This window comes from Polypterus senegalus, chromosome 12 (assembly GCF_016835505.1).
Source record: "Polypterus senegalus isolate Bchr_013 chromosome 12, ASM1683550v1, whole genome shotgun sequence".
NCBI classification, from domain to species: domain Eukaryota; kingdom Metazoa; phylum Chordata; class Cladistia; order Polypteriformes; family Polypteridae; genus Polypterus; species Polypterus senegalus.
The window spans coordinates 28,323,725-28,341,517 of record NC_053165.1 but is presented as its reverse complement, the minus strand read 5'-3'; the positions used below and the strand labels follow the sequence as shown (position 1 = coordinate 28,341,517).

At 40.6% G+C, this 17,793-nt stretch overlaps 1 protein-coding gene across 4 annotated transcripts in view; it reads left to right on the top strand.

Annotated features, from left to right (window-relative positions):
* Window positions 1-17,793, top strand: part of LOC120540415 (apoptosis-inducing factor 3) — a 173,423-nt gene that overhangs the window by 66,943 nt on the left and 88,687 nt on the right. For 3 of the 4 annotated variants that reach the window (XM_039771151.1, XM_039771150.1, XM_039771148.1), the window contains exons 4-5: window positions 6,295-6,493; window positions 17,013-17,229. In XM_039771151.1, the coding sequence (XP_039627085.1) occupies window positions 6,463-6,493; window positions 17,013-17,229 (248 nt within the window). In that variant the 5' untranslated portion in view covers window positions 6,295-6,462. The remainder of the gene's footprint in view (window positions 1-6,294; window positions 6,494-17,012; window positions 17,230-17,793) is intronic. The other variant, XM_039771149.1, reaches the window with a different exon arrangement.

Here is a 17,793-nt window from a genome sequence, read left to right as displayed (position 1 = left end):
GACCAGCAGAAGAATGGGTCGTACTGAAGAGCTGAGCAACTTTAAACCTGGTACTGTTATAGGATGACACCTTTCCCCTAAGTTTGTATGTGAAATTTCTGCACTTCTAGATGTGCTGTGGTCAACTGTAAGTGCTGTTTCCTGTGGAAGAGTTGAAGAGCAACAACAGCTCAGACATGAAGTGGCAGACCCAACAACAACAACAACAACATTTATTTATATAGCACATTTTCATACAAAAGAATGTAGCTCAAAGTGCTTTACATAATGAAGAATAGAAAAATAAGAGACACAGTAAGAAAATAAAACAAGTCAACATTAATTAACATAGAATAAGAGTAAGGTCCAATGGCCAGGGTGGACAGAAAAACAAAAAACTCCAGCGGCTGGAGAAAAAATAAAATCTGCAGGGATTCCAGACCATGAGACCGCCCAGTCCCTCTGGGCATTCTACCTAACATAAATGAAACAGTCCTCTTTGTATTTATGGTTTTCACGGAAGGACTTGATGATGATGATGATGATGATGATCACATGGACTTCTGGCTTTCAGTCCATCAATGTTGGTGCATCATGATGCTTTGAGTAGGTTGGTGGTGGCGTACGGAAAAAGAAACAAGAGAGAGTAGGGGTCAGTACGGATTTTAGAGCCACCATGAATAGTTATTATGATGAATTGAACATACAGAGTATCAGGATTAAGTTAAAGTGAAGTTATGAAAAGGCCATGTTAAAGTAATGTGTTTTCAGCAGTGTTTTAAAGTGCTCTACTGTATTAGCCTGGTGAATTCCTATTGGCAGGCTATTCCAGATTTTAGGTGCATAACAGCAGAAGGCCGCCTCACCACTTCTTTTAAGTTTAGCTTTTGGAATTCTAAGGAGACACTCATTTGAGATCTAAGGTTACGATTTGGAATATAAGGTGTCAGGCATTCCGATATATAAGATGGAGCGAGATTATTTAAGGCTTTATAAACCATAAGCAGAATTTTAAAGTCAATCCTGAATGACACAGGTAACCAGTGTAGTGACATCAAAACTGGAGAAATGTGTTCGGATTTTCTTTTCCTAGTTAGGATTCTAGCAGCTGCATTCTGCACTCGTTGCAAATGATTTATGTCTTTTTTGGGTAGTCCTGAGAGGAGTGCGTTACAGTAATCTAGTCGACTGAAAACAAAAGCGTGAATTAATTTCTCAGCATCTTTCAATGATATAAGAGGTCTAACTTTGCTATGTTTCTTAAGTGAAAAATGCTGTCCTAGTGGTCTGATGAATATGATTTAAAATTCAGATTACAGTCAACAGTTACCCCTAAGTTTTTTACTTCCGTCTTAACTTTTAATCCTAATGCATCAAGTTTATTTCTGATAACCTCATTGAATCCATTATTGCCAATCAATAAAATTTCAGTTTTCTCTTTATTTAGTTTGAGAAAATTACTATTCATCCATTCAGAAATACCAGTAAGACATTGTGTTAGTGAATCGAGAGAGTCGGAGTCATCAGGTGCTATTGATAAGTACAGCTGTGTGTCATCAGCATAGCTGTGGTAGCTCACGTTGTAACCTGAGATAATCTGACCTAACGGAAGCATGTAGATTGAGAAAGAGCAGCGGACCCAGGATAGAGCCTTGTGGAACACCATATAGATATCATGTGTCTTTGAGTTGTGATTACCACAACTAACAAAGAATTTTCTCCCTGCCAGGTAGGATTCAAACCAATTTAAGACACTGCCAGAGAGGCCCACCCATTGACTAAGGCGATTTCTAAGAATATTGTGATCAATGGTGTCAAATGCGGCACTCAGATCTAAGAGGATGAGAACAGATAAATGGCCTCTGTCTGCATTTACCGCAAGTCATTTACTACTTTAACAAGTGCAGTTTCTGTGCTGTGATTTGTTCTAAAACCTGACTGAAATTTATCAAGAATAGCATGTTTATTGAGGTGGTCATTTAACTGCATAATGACTGCCTTCTCTAGAATTTTACTTAAGAAGGGCAGGTTAGAGATGGGTCTAAAATTTTCAAAAAAGCAGAGAGGTCAAGATTATTTTTCTTGAGTAGGGGTTTAACTACAGCAGTCTTAAGACAGTCTGGGAAAACCCCGTATCTAATGACGATTTACTATGTCAAGAATATTATCAATTAGCGCCTGATACTTCTTTGAAAAACCTTGTTGGTATTGGGTCAAGGACGCAGGTGGAGGGTTTCAATTGAGAGATTATTCTATGTAAATCAGGTAAATCTATCCTGGTGAAAGATTTAATTTGTTTATAACGGAGTACTGGGGCTTAGGAGGTTCCAGTGTTGGGGAGATATACTATGTTATTTCTAATATCATTAATTTTTGATTGAAAAATACAGCAATGTTCTCACAGGTTTCACTGGAAGTATTCTGGGGGCATTCCTTTGTGTTACCTGGGTTTAACAGACGATCAATTGTAGAAAATAAGACTCTGGGATTACTAGCATTGTTATTTATAATCTTAGAGAAATAGCAGCCTCTCAAGACGGACTGTGTTATTGTATTCTGTTATTTTAACCTTCAATATCTCATAATGGATAGTTAGTTTAGTTTTCCTCCATTTACGCTCAGCTCTACGACATGTTCTTTTTAAATCAGACACTCTTTGGGTCTTCCATGGAATAACAATGCTAGAAGATTTTTTAACTGTCTTTTCAGGTGCAACTATGTCAACAGCAGCTCTTACTTTAGAATTAAAGTTTTCCACTTTACTATTTACATTATCCTGCTATTATAGCTGGCACTATAAACGGACTGATTGCTTAGAATGTTTGTAAGTTTTAAAGCTGCTGATGAGTCAAAGAAGCATTTTTTAACAATATGCTTCTCATGAATGTTTTCTATCATTATTTCTATATTAAATAGTAGAAGAAAGTGGTCTGATAGACCAATATCAATGATCTGCTTTACATCAACTTTAGTCCTTTGGTGATAATTAAGTCTAACGTATGACCTGCTTTATGTGTAGGCTGATTAACGAGCTGTCTCAAATCAAAAGAGTCCAGGAGGTTCATGAATTCCTTTACTTTTAGGTCACACTGATTATCGATATGAAAGTTAAAGTCGCCTACAATTAAGAGTGTGTCATAATTCATAATTAAAATTGACATTAAGTCTGAGAATTCCTCAAGAAAGGACGTTAAATTTAGGAGGTCTATACACGGATAAAACTAGAACGTGAGAATCTCCATGAATAACAACGCGAGATACTCAAAGGACTTAAATTTACCAAAACTAACATCTTTACATTTTAACCGGCTCGAGTAAATGTTTGCCAAGCCGCCCCCCTTTTTCCCTGGCGGTCTGCACGAGTAAAACTGTAATCCGGAGGCGCAGATTTGATTAAAACAGCTGCGCCGTCTGAGCTGAGCCACATTTCACTTAGTGCAATAAAATCAAGGTTTCTATCACTAATAAGATCATTGATAAAAAACGTCTTGTTAGTTAAAGCTCTAACATTTAATAGCGCCATATTTAATGTTTCGAGGGGCAGAGCTGAATTCTATGCGCGTTATTAGTTATTGGAACAGAAACTAAATTATTTTTGTTAGCGCCGCTCTGTGTGTATTTTTTATGTAATCTACAATCTTTTTTTATAGTTTTAATGCATTGTTGATCTAAAGTAGTAATTGCAACTAAATTATTGGTGTTTATGCCGCACTGACTAGACGTTTTAAGTGCATTAAGACTGGTTATTAAAGTATTAATGTTGTGCACTTTTACAGAAGACTTTATTAAGCCATTATGTCCTAGCAAAGCAGTAGTATTACGGAGGAAGTTTAAAGTAGAAACAAACAGTCAAGATAGACAAATTACCTTAGCGATGTTTTCGGAGAGGACCCGGGCGCCGAATCTATTCGGGTGCAAGCCATCCCGCTTGAAGAAACGCGGTCTTTTCCAAAAAAGGTCCCAATTATCGATAAACCCGATGTCTTGAGTCTCGCAGAAGCCTTTCAGCCAGTTGTTTAATCCCAGCAGACGACTATAGTATTTATTTGATCGTCTGACAAGAGGTAGTGGACCCGAGATGAAAATTTTTGCCGATGGGGTCCTCTCCTTCGTGTCTTTAATTAGTGCTGCGAAGTCAGCCTTGAGAATCTCAGACTGTCGGTGCCTTATGTCATTTACGCCGGCGTGTAAAATGATGGATCCAACTGCCTTCTTGTGTTTGACGATGGTCGGCGCCTGTTTCATCACGTCTCGGACTCGAGCACCGGGAAAACAAGAAACAAAAGATTTTTGATTAGTGCATATGATATTAAGGTTTCATACTATCGAATCACCTACCACGATTATATCACCCGGGGTTGAAGGCAAACTGTGGACGCGGAGAGGGTTGAACCGGTTCTGAATTGGGATGCTCGCCTGTGCCGATGGAGGTGTTCTAGCCTTGAACCCCCGCCTGCATGTCTGAAATACGCCAAGGTCTTCATCTGCGTCGGCGTCGCTCCTTCGAGGCGCGGGGGTGAAGCTTACTTGTCCTTGAAATTGGGCGGCACGAGGTGGGGTTAATGTTGCGTCGACATCAAATGTCAAGGATGGTTTATCCTGCAGCCGAGCCTTCAAACCTCTGAGGTACCTTCTTCTGGACAGGAGTTTCTGAATCTGCTTGTCTAGTGCCTGGAGTTCTTCGACGATGACGGCAACACGATTCGTCTCACTGTCGGCCATTGTGTGCTTGTACTTCCGCTTACGCTTCGTGACCTAGGAAAGAAAGAAAGAGAGAGTGAAGCAGGACAGCAGCCTGAAACAAACTCACAGAGCAGGGCCATCAAGTCATGAAGCACATAGCGGGTAAAAATTTCCTATCCTCTGTTGCATCACTCCCAACAGAGATCCAAACTGCCTCTGGAATCAACATCAGCACAAGAACTGTGCATCGGTAGCTTCATGTGAGTTTCTGTCGGCGAGTAGTCATACTAAGCCTAGGATCGCTGCACCGTGCCTAGTGTCAGCTGGAGTGGTGTAACACGTTCCACCATTGGATCCTGGAGCCGGTGAAACATGGTCTCTGGAGTGATGAATCAGGCTTCATTATTTGGATGTCTGGTGGATCTATTTGGGTTTGGCACTTGCTAGGAGCATGCTACCTTCTGGACTGCAAAGTGCCTACTAGTAGAAGGAGAATGGTCTAGGGCTGGTTTTCAGTTTTAGTGACAGTGCCCCCTCTTGTTGCGGGGTGGTACTGCTTACCTTGCCAGAGCCAGAAGGATGACCCCCAGGTGTAGATGTGTGACACAGCATGCAAAGATATTTTAGAGAATTGTGTGCTTCCACCTTTGTCACAACAGTTTGTTGAAGGCCCTTTTCTGTTCCAGTATGACTGTGTCACTGTGCCCAAAGCCACATCCATAAAAACACAGAGACGGGGCATAGAACCCTGATCTCAACCCTATTGAACACTTTTTGCAAGCCAGGTCTTCTTGTCCAACATCAGTACCTGACCCCACAAATGCTCTTGTGGCTGAATGTTCATAGATTCCCACAGACACATCCCAGAATCTTGTGGAAAGCCTACCCAGAGGAACAAACTGGGGACCAACACCATATTAAAGCCCATGGTTTTAGAATGGGATGTCCAACAAGCCCATATACAGTAGGTGTGATGGTGAGGCGTCAAGAAAGTTTTGGCCATATAATTCTTTTGAGATACCTCAAAATGTACTGTGGATATCTTAAACTGAGAAGGAACATATTTTGAGATGTCTGGAAACCAATTCCAGGTATCTTAAAATGTGAACTGCACTTTCTTTGAAATCTGAAATTTATTTTTTGATATCTCAGAATGTTACTTTGGCGTGCCATACTTCTCCCTAGGTAGTATAAATCCATCTCAGATGATGGTGTAAATGCTGTACTCAGTAACACCTCAGCATGTTCTGCAGAATTCCATATCTTCACAATTTTACCCCGTTGTACAAAAACGACCCCAACAAAAGACAAATATATATTCACATAGTGTCAGTTTGTCTCAAAGTCTAAATATGAGCTAATTACTTTGCATAGAGAATGTTCAAGTGGGACATTTTAAATTGAATATTTGCTAATAACTTGAGATTGCAGAGCTCCCATTTAGAACTAGATATACTGCAGCGATCAAAGGGATTTCCTTATGGACACTAAAGGAGTGTCAAAGATCTGGAGTGGATGAATAATAATAATAATAATAGATATTATTTATATAGCAACTTTCACATGCAAACCTCTCTATGTGCGTTAAAATCACAGATCTAATCCTGTACTTATTTTTTTTTCTATTTTAAGATTGCAAAAAGGAGCAGATGACTGAACATGACTCTACCAGATCTGACCTTTCCAGAGAATACCTTCAGACGTGTTGTCGGAAGTTCAGCATTTTCATAATGAGTGCCTGACAGCTCACTGGTTCTAATCTTTCAGCTTTTTGCTTCCTTTAATTCATCTTTGCGCATCATGGGAGGATGTCTCTCTAAGCCCAAACCAGGTGAGTAGTGCGAATCCTGTAATAACTGGCAATTGTTCATTAACTGTAGATAATAAATAAATATAAATATATATATATATACTGTATATAGCACTCTCCATAATGTTTGGTACACATTTTTCCTTCACTTAACCCTCTGCTCCACGGTTTACAATTACAAATCAAGCAAATCAGACGTGATTAAAGTGCACATTACTGACTTTCATTTAAGGGGATTTGTATTCTTTTTGGTCACACACTTTTTCTACACGGTCCCCCCATTACAGGGCACCATAATGACTGGGACAGCTGGCGTCAGAGGTGTTTGTGATGAGTCAGTTGGGTTTCATTGCATCATCATAAGATATCTCCGCTTGCTTCTACCCTTTGGAGTCTGTAGTTGCCATTGTTCAACATGAGGACAAGAGCTATGCCAATGAAAGTTCAAGAAGCCATTATGAGGTTTAAAAACAGGAATAGAATCATTAGAGACATTGGTAAATCCTTACGATTATGTAAATCAACTGTATGGAATATCATTAAGAAGAAAACATACTGGTGAGCTCAGTAATCACAAAGGGACTGATAGGCCAAGGAAAACCTCCACTGCTGATGACAGAAGAATCCTCACTATGATCAAGAAAAATCCCCAATGTCTGTCTGATAGATCAGAAACAGTCTTCAGGAGGCAGATGTGTGTGTTTCAGAGACGACTATTTGCAGAGGACTTCATGAACAGAAATACAGAGACTACATGGCAAGATGCAAGCCACTAGTTAGCCAGATTACAGTTTGTGATAAAGTACTTAAAAGAGCCTGCAGAATTCTTGGAAAAGGTCTTGTGCACAAAGATGAACCTGCAACAGATTAATGGGAAGAGCAAAGTGTGGAGACGAAAAGGAAGTGCCCAAGATCCAAAGCAGACCACTTCATCTGTCGGACATGGTGTGTGTGTGTGTTGGGGCTGTTATGGCTTGGGTAGGTATGGCTGTCACAGATCCTGGCACACATACTTTCATTGATGATGGAATTGCTGACAGCAGTGGCACAATAAATTCTGAGGATTCATCTGCTCAACTTTCAGTAAATACCTCCACACTCATTGGACGGCGCTTCATCCTACAACAAGATAATGATCCCAAATGTACTGCTAAGGCAACATAGGAGTTTATCGAAGCTAAAAATAAAATCAAAGTTAATGGCCAAGTCAGTCACCTGATTTAAATCCAATTGAGCAGGCTTTCCATATGAGAGAGGAGAGGTTAGGAGCACATGCTGATACAGCGCATTGCTGCACCCACCACATGACGATCCCAGATTAGGACCCGAGTGCAGCCATGCAATGGGTGACTCCTCAGCACCACACTAGTTCAGATGGAATGGAACAGTGTGAGGTTTTTTTATGCTGGCTGGAGTGACAATTCTGCCACCAACCCCCAGGTTTTTCTCTGCAGGTTGGAGGGCCTTGGTCATACCCAGGACTGAGCAATTGCAGGTTAAGGGCCTTGCTCAAGGGCTTAACGAAGTAGAGTCACTTTTGCCATTTAAGGGATTCGAACCGGCAAGCTTCTGCTTACCAGTGCAAATCCCTAGCATCAGAGCCACCACTCCACCCCTTCCATATGCTGGAGACAAACTTATGGGGACAAGCTCCCAAAACAAGCAGGAGCTGAAGATGGCTGCATTATAGGCTTGGCAGAGCATAACAAGAGAAGATCCTCAGCACCTGATGATGTCTGTGAATCACAGACTGCAAACAGTCACTGTATGCAAGGAGTATGCGACAAAGGACTAAATATGGTGGCCTTATGATGATTATGGTGCCCTTAGGGACCATATAGAAAAATGTTGTCATTTCTACCTGGTGTGTCTGAAATGGGTGCAAATCCCCTTAAATGAAAGTCTGGAATGTGTACTTTAATCAGATCTGACTGACTGTATTTGTTTTGTCATTCTTAGCTATGAAGCAGAGGGAAAAATCAAGGAAAATTTGTCTTTGTCCCAAAACATTATAGAGTGGGATTAATAAAGTATCTCTATCTATCTATCTATCTATCTATCTATCTATCTATCTATCTATCTATCTATCTATCTATCTATCTATCTATCTATCGGTCACACATTAATTAAAGTTTTATTGTGGCCTAACTGGAGAGGAATTTTAATTCTCTGAGTGGTGCAGTTCCAAGAAGATTATAGAAAAATATGAGCACAGTATGCAAAGTATATAAAATGTGCCCGCAAAGCCAAATCGGAACTGCCCAGCAAGTACAGCAGTGCCCTGAAGTAGACTGTATAAATACTTATATACCTCAGTAAAATCCCACTCAGATTCTGATTGCAGTTTTGATTTTAGCAAATTGACGACTCCTGTAAAGTGGCTAGGAAAGCAGACTAATGCAAGCAGGCAAAAAGCTGGGGCACTAGCCAGGTCGCCCTCTTTTAATTACAGCAAAAAATATGGCAGAAATGAAAATAAATGCCATTTGTAATAGTGTCATCTTAGACTTGTTTTAGTTCATGATGGAGTTGGAGCTCTGTCTGAGTGGGTCAAACAGTGACATCACGCCCCCTTGGCAGCCCCTTTTTATATTGCTGGCACCAGAGCCTTGTGAGCAGAACTAGGGGGCCGCCTATTGTTGGTATGGGGGAAATAAGAGATACCGTTAGTGTCGGTGCCCCCTCTCGTCTCGGTGATGGAACCGTTCATCTCACCAGAGCCAGGAAGGTGATTTCTCGGGTGCACATGCGTGACCCTCCACATTGCTTCTATTGTAAATATGTACTTTTGTACACTTTTATGAAGAATCGTTCTCCAAAAATGCAGCTGCAAAACCAAAATCTATTGAAAAGAATTTGCTTGTCCCTTGCATTTGATTTCCTTTTCACTGCCGTATTAAACATCAATTCTGCAACAAGAAAATATTGAAGAGGCAAATTTAACTAAAGATACATGTTTATTTGTGTAGTGGTCTGCATTTTCTCATTGATGCAACACCTCACTAGAATTAAAAATAGCCTTTCTTTTAAAGACCGCAGAGGATTATGGAGAGATTTACCGAGATAGGAGCGATTTTTATTTAAAGCCTTTGCGGTGTGTTTTAAGTAGGATTTGCTTATTCTTTTCTTTGCATTTATTAAAAGATGCCTGCCAGACATGGGCGACATTAATCCCATAGCAAGTGCCACTGGATGTTCTGTTGTGTGAACCCACTGGAAAGTGGAAGTGCCTTCCTTGTTCTCCCCGGAGTAAAAACTTATATTGTGTGGCCATTTTGTTTTTGATAATTAAATCCCCGCATGCCTTCATTCCTTGACTGTGAGATGTCATCACAGCCTTTTGAACCCTCCTCTTTTTTTAAAGATATATTGAAACTAAACTTTGTCAAATGGATATGAAAGTAAAGTTATCGGGCTGAAAATTGCCTGAGGTTTATTTAGAAAGAATGGAGTGTTCTAATTCTGTCATTTAGGAACTTTGAAAGACCACCCTGTAAAATCAGATGTCTTGTTTTGTATGTAAATCTGTAAGCACTTTAAACTTTGCGTACATCAATGATGTTTCACATCTCTTGGGGAAAGAAGAAAGCAAGCTGGAGACCCCTCAGCAGCCTGCTCAGTATTTTTAACTGGAGCTCCAACTAAAAAGAGCTAAATTTCACAAACATGCTGTGGTGTAAGCCAGGGTTTTGAATTCAACTTCAGAGCAGAGGTGATTAATTGGGATTTGTCTTGATAATTGATTAAACAATGAAGACATTTTTGGTTTTCATAAAAGTCTGAAATCTGTAAATGAAAGAGAAGGGCTAATTTTACTTTCACTATTGAGTAGATGGCCATCCAAACGTTTTTTAAATGACTTTTTGGAGTGGAAATTAATTCTATTTCAATTATTCTGGATGGGATGCCAGTTCTTCGCAGGGCACACACACCTAACTTTGTGATTGGAGAGGACACCATAGTGACTAAAGACATCCCACGCTGGCCCAAGATGAAGGTGCAAAATGCACAAAGACAGAAACCTGCCTGGCACTAACAGCTGTGCTGCCATGCCGTCTATTGAAGGGAGGTCACAGACAAAAGTTCTTTGCCCTACCTTAAGTGTTCTCTGGTATTGTTTAAAAACACAACTGATTCTTAGAAGGTGTTTTGATGTGGCATGGTCCTAAGGTGACCCTGTTCTCCACTTTATACTCTTTATTGCATCGACCTTAACATATGGCAATGCAAGGAATAACAAGTTGGAAAGAATAAACTTCGGGGGGCCAAGCTACCCATCCGCGTTTAATTCTGTTGGTCCCTTCTCCAAATGTGATCAAGCAGGTGTTCTATGGCGCAAGATAAAGGGAAACAAAAACCAATAGCAGTCTCTTTAGGGCTTAAGCGAAATGTTTTCTGAATGGGATGGAGCTCTGTCCTTAGGGACGACAGAATGACACCTCCTTCCAGCAGGCTTGAGATTTATAGGCCAGGGACCAGAAGGGACAGATTCAGCGTCCCTCACTGAGCATCTTCTTGGCACAGTGGAGGGCAAGGAAGAGATTAGTGCCAGCGGCCCCCTGTCATTTTTATGTATCTCAGATGAGTCTGAAAGGTGCTCCTCTGACGTGCATGCGTGACAAACTGAATACTTTTAATCCTATTCATAACTTTTCACTGGAATCTTTGATTGATTTCATGTTCTCAATTCATTATATCATGTTTCAAGATTAGAAGATTCTTCACTGGTATCTACCTGCACGTCTATCCACATTATCTTCAATTGTAGTCTAGCCATTGATTTTGTCCATTCAGCTTTTGAAAGGTTGTACCGCTCCTTGAGACCCTTTTTCCGCCAGAGACGGCATAATTATAATATGAGCTGCCGATCCCTAGAGTATCAAGAGTGGCAGCCATCTATTGAAATGATAAATGAACCGGAGTGCGAGTGACCAGCACTACTTCCTACTAGCCACTACAAGCAAGCACAGAACACACCAACAGAGATGAATATAAGCAAGGAAATAATAAAATTATTGTAGAAAAAGTAACTATACCCTGTGGGGTACAGCCCGGACACAGACAGGCAGACATGTTGGTTCACCACACGCATTTTATTTACAATAATATTTACAGTGCACAACCCAGTGCCGCAGCACCAATCACCCCTTAACGTCCTGGCCGCACAACAATGCCTTGCTCAGTCCTTCTGACCGCCTCCACTCCTCTCATCCGAGCTCCGTCCTCTTCCACCCGACTCTTGCTCCCGACTTATCCGCTCCAGGTGCTCCCCGACAATCTTCTGCTGACACGCCCCAGTGTGGCGGAAGTGCCGGCTGTTCTCCCAGGAGCTCTCCGGGTGTCCCTGCTTCTCTTCCCCCCAGCACTTCCTGGTGTGGCGGAAGTACTGGGGTCCAGGGTTCCCACCTGGCGGTGACCACGGGGCCCTACAGGGTGGGGCTTCCATGCCCTGAACCCGTGGCCCCCAAAGGAACCAGGAAGGCGGCCCCCACATGATCCCAGATGGGCGCACGCCCACTTCCGGCCCTCCAAGGCGTCCCGGCTGGGTCATGGCCCCTGGCATCCTCGACAACCCATACACACCAAAACTGATCTGTTACTTACACACTCCGTGCTGCAGCTGACCACTCTTCTCTCTTTCCAAAACCCCCGAACAAATAAATTTATAACACCCAAATAACAGTTATATGTAAAGTGATAGTATATAATGTAAAAATGTCATTGTACTGTCCATAAGTTTGACTGTAGTAAATGCCTTGAAATTCATGTTAGCAAGGGTTTCGCTGAGTTATACCTTAGACCAAATAACACTCACAGTGCCTTTTCACAGGTCCACAAGGCTCTCTCTGCTGCTTCTCCAACCCTTCATTAACCTTCTCCCTCCTGTACAGATGAACCCGATTTCATCTAATGGCTTCCTGCACATGGTGTATTTTCTTGACGGACAGCACTTTCTCTTTCCCCGCTATGGCGCTGCCTTCCCTTATTTATGGCTCTCATTGGCTCTCTAAGTCAGGTGGTCCCTCCAAAGTAGTCCATAGCTTGAGAAGTCGTTGAAACTGAATTTATGTATTATTGATAAACAATAAAAGGTACAAACGGATGTGGACAGCAAATACATCCAACAACCGCTACAAGGTTATGCATAGGAGTAGAGATATTGTCATGCATGCACGTATGCGTATTCTTACCAGCTTGGTCACCATAGTTCAGCACTTCCACTTTCTTTTACATTAGACAGCTTGAAAGAGTAGCAAAATAGGCAGGACAGAAAAAGTTACAAATGTGTTCATGTATAATGTGCCCAAAACATAAGGAAGCAAAGTGCAAAAGTTGTGAAAAATAATGATGATTCTGTCCGAAGGTTAGTAACACCAGAAACAAAATCAAAATCGAGAGAACCAAAGCGTAATTGTTAATCAGAAGTCAAAGTCAGAGAGAAAACCGAAAGTTCAGAAATCAGAAATTCAAGAGAGAAATTCACACTATGTTAGTTTGAATTTTTTTTATCCCAAACAGATATATTAATGAGTAGTCAATCTGGTATTTAAGGGGTTGTATTGGTGACGTAAAATGCGGCACTGTCAGTGTTCCTTGGCAACCTACAGCAGCATCTCAATAGCGGGAATCATAACACGCTAGCACCCATATTACAAAACCAGATAACATTGTGGCTCTGTGAAATAAATTATGGGTATGTTTAGGAGACAGTAAATTGCAGAAGTACAGTCATATGAAAACGTTTGGGAACCCCTCTTAATTCTTTGGATTTTTGTTTATCATTGGCTGAGCTTTCAAAATAGGAACTTCCTTTTAATACATGACATTGCTTATGGAAACAGTAGTATTTCAGCAATGACATTAAAATGATTGGATTAACATAAAATATGCAATATGCAAAAATAACAAAATTAGACAGGTGCATAAATTTAGGCACCCCAACAGAGATAGATATTACATCAATACTGAGTTGAACCTCCTTTTGCAAATATAACAGCCTCTAGACGCCTCCTATAGCCTTTGATGAGTGTCTGGATTCTGGATGGAGGTATTTTTGACCATTCTTCCATACAAAATCTCTCAAGTTCAGTTCAATTTGATGGCTGCCAAGCATGGACAGCCTACTTCAAATCATCCCATTGATTTTCGATGATATTCAAGTCAGGGGACTGTGATGGCCATTCCAGAACATTGTACTTCTCCCTCTGCCTGAATGCCTTTATAGAATTCAAACTGTGTTTTGGGTCATTGTCTTGTTGGAATATCCAACCCCTGCGTAACTTTAACTTTGTGACTAATGCTTGAACATTATCCTGAAGAATTTGTTGAAACTGGGTTGAATTCATCCGGCCCTCGACTCTAACAAGGGCCCCAGTCCCTGAACTAGCCCCACAGCATGATGGAACCTCCACCAAATTTGACAGTAGGTAGCAGGATTTTTTCTTGGAATGCGATGTTCTTCTTCCGCCATGCAAAGCGCTTTTTATTATGACTAAATAACTCAATTTTTGTCTCATCAGTCCAAAGCACTTTGTTCCAAAATGAATCTGGCTTGTCTAAATGAGCATTTGCATACAACAAGCGACTCTGTTTGTGGCGTGAGTGCAGAAAGGGCTTCTATTTCATCACCCTGCCATGCAGATATTCTTTGTGCAAATTGTGCTGAATTGTAGAACGATGTACAGATACACCATCTACAGGAAGATGCTTTGCATGTCTCTGGAGGTGATCTGTGGGTTGTCTGTAACCAGTCTCACAATCCTGCGCATATTCCACTCCTGTATTTTTCTTGGCCTGCCAGACCTGTTGGGTTTAACAGCAACTGTGCCTGTGGCCTTCCATTTCCTGATTACATTCCTTACAGTTGAAACTGACAGTTTAAACCTCTGAGATAGCTTTTTGTAGTGTTTCCCTAAACCACGAGACCGAACAATCTTTGTTTTCAGATCTTTTGAGAGTTGCTTTGAGGATCCCTTGCTGTCACTCTTCAGAGGAGAGTCAAAGGGAAGCACAACTTGCAATTGACCACCTTAAATACCTTTTCTCATGATTGGACACACCTGTCTATGAAGTTCAAGACATAATGAGCTAATCCAACCAATTTGGTGTTGCAAGTAATCAGTATTGAGCAGTGACAGGCATTCAAATCAGCAAAATTACAAGGGGACCCAAATTTTTGCACAGCCAGTTTTTCACATTTGATTTAATTTCATACAACTAAATACTGCTTCACTAAAAAATCTGTTTGGAAAACACCCCAGTGCTCAGATGTTGCTAGGAAATGAAAGACATACAATTGTTATCGTTTTTGTTGAAAGGAGAGTAAGTTATTATGCAGGCTGATAGGGATTCCCACACTTTTTCATATGACTGTAACTGCACAGAAATGTTCCAAATGTAAAGAAATCCATATTCCCACAGACTGTATACTTTTGGTTAGCAAATATTTTTTCATAACAATAATATAGCCCAGTTCATGTTAACCATCCATTATTTTTATATTAGCAGTTGACTCCCTGTCTTGAGCTTGATCCAGCATGCTGTCTGCATAGGGCAGCAGAAATGGCCTCTCCTCGGGGTAGAATATGGCAGAGGGAGAGAAGCCATCTACATGGATGAAACAGAGACGTTTTGCCTTTCTCCCTGCCCTTCATTTGAGTCCAGTCTTGTCATCCTTGACATGCCTCCTGCACTGAGTGGGGGTCTGAAATTTCAAATGACGTAGCTCTGGCAGATTTAAAGTCTAGCCCAAGGATTGCTCCAGTCACTGTTTTTTTCCACTTTCAAAGGATGTACAAATGTAGTTTTAGGCAACCATGAAAGGAAGCCTTTTCAAGCTTACTTCTCTCTCAGAGTCATACATCTTATCTCTCTCTTCCATTCTAGTCTACACTGGCCTGTTTACGTTCTTTCATCTCAGCCCACCTGTATTCCCCCAGGATAGCTGACCAGTTAGTTTCTGAGATTTTTCCCTATACTAGATTTAACCTGCAGAAAGTAAAACAATTGGTTTCTATATTCTATATTTTTATCATAACATTTTTACACAGTCACCATTCAGACCTCATGGTTTCATTGGCGGCATCGTGTTAAACGCAATTCCAGTTGAGTTACATAATTCTCTGCATAGTTGCCACCGTTGCTGCTGGTACTGAGGGGCGAATCACCTTCCCACTTTAAAGGATGTGACCAATTACACGGCGAGTTTGATGTGTTAAGTCATCAATGCTACAAAGAGTCCCTTTTTGTGTTAAATTATAACCTACATTATAATTTGATATTTATATTGCAACATTATGTTGTTATAATTATTATTGTTATTATGTTGTATAAATCAGAGTGTCAGTGTCTGATAGGCCTCCGTCTGTCTATGGCAGAATTGCAGGAAAAAGTCTAAAAAAAAGAATAACGTTAAAAAGCTAGTGGGTTGGTTCACTTGTTAATTTACAAGTGAGATTTGGTGCTACTGTAGTTAGGAAGGGTTTCGGCAAAATCTTTATCCTTTATCTTTATTTTTAGTGTGAGATAGCAAAGTTATTAGCGTTACAAAGACAGAGAAACACTGTCTGATTCAGAGTGTCTTATGACTGCTTTTTGCTTTGTTTATTGTATGTGGTGATTGCATTCGTTAAATAGGTTTTGTTTTAAGTGTCCCTGTAAATGGGGTAATTTCTTATGCCCCAACCCTTGAGTATGCTAATTGTATCAAAATGATTTCTTTCAAAATTTTAAATGGTCATCTTGTTTTAAGGTTTGGGCAACCATAGCTGGATCGTCTCTTCTGTCCTCATGACAGTTCTCTAGGGCTTCCATGTTATATTGCCCTTAGATAACTTGCTTCTGGAGCATCCATTACAACAACTGCACCTGACCATATCCCCAGTGGTGCCAGTTGTCACGCGTTGTCTTGTTGAGGTACTCCGCCTTCACTCTGGGGTTGCTTATAGTGGCAGCTCCTTGCTAGCCATGCAGTCCTCAAAATGTAATTAAATGATCTTGTGAAAGGGGGTCTCTTCATAGTTTCAAATCATTGATCTAAAAAAAATAAATAAATAAATAAAACAGATGGTTTTAGATATGTTCTACTTTTCTGTCCTGAAACTTTGAGGAAATGTTTATAGTTACAGAGTTTATAGTTTTCCATTAATTTAATATAATTAAAGGATTGCCCAGCAGGTAGAAATTCCAAGGCGGCTTAAGCTTTAGCAATCAGTATGAGAGTCAGCACATTTTTCTAGGCAGAGAGATAAAGTAGCACTGAATAATGAGCTGTGATGAAAATAAGTGAAACGAGGCACTTTAATGGGTGCAGAGTTGCAGGTTTTCGAGCATTGAACCAACTGATAAACCTGTGATGAGTTCATTCTGACTAATGTCACCATGCTAGCACTGATACAAGGTTAAAACGTTAATCCAAAAGCTTTGTGATGTGTCCAAACTGAAAGAATTATCTACCGAAACTGTGGATAACATTTTGCTTGATATTTACACCATGATAATGCTTTATCATGTGAATTTTCATGCTTTTTTTTTTTTACAGTAGAGGTTAAAGTAGAGGTCATCATCCCAGAGAAAGACAAAGAAAAGGAATCAATGTCACCCAATGGCAAAGCAAGTCCTATTGCACACTGCAAAACCAATGGTTCAGCCAAGCACCACTCTGATGAGGACAAGTCATTCCAACAGAACCTCTACAGGAACCCCAGGGATTTTGTGGAGGCCACTGTATGCCACGTCAAAGACCTGGAGAATGGACAGTAAGCACGGTTTTGGGAGTAAAGAGACATTCCAATTGAGGGATAGGAACTGGGGATCTTATTTGTAAAAATGTGCATAGATGAATCCTAAATTTGAGTATACAATTATTTCCTATAAGTTCCTATTAATGATCTATAAAATGTCATGTCATGTAACCTGCTTAATCCAGAAAAGGGTCATGACAGGGGAGTTGTAACCTATCCCAGTTAGCATAAGGTGCCAGACAGGAGCACACCCCAGACAGGGCACCAGTCACACACTGAGCACACAGTAGGGTTAATTTAGAGTCGCCAATTCACCTAACCTGCATGTCTTTGGATGGTGGGAAGAAATCTGAGCACATGGAGGAAACCCACGCAGACACGGGGAAAACATGATTCATAAAATGTACATACAAATAAATGTTCCTAAAATTGGTCCAGCTTAGCCAACAAAAATATTAACATTTGTGCACATATGAACAAATTATTTTGTTTTCTCTCAGATATTCTTATATAGTGGGATTAGTGCTATATAAATTGCATGGAATTGCCCCCCATTAATTTTATTAAAAATGAGAACAA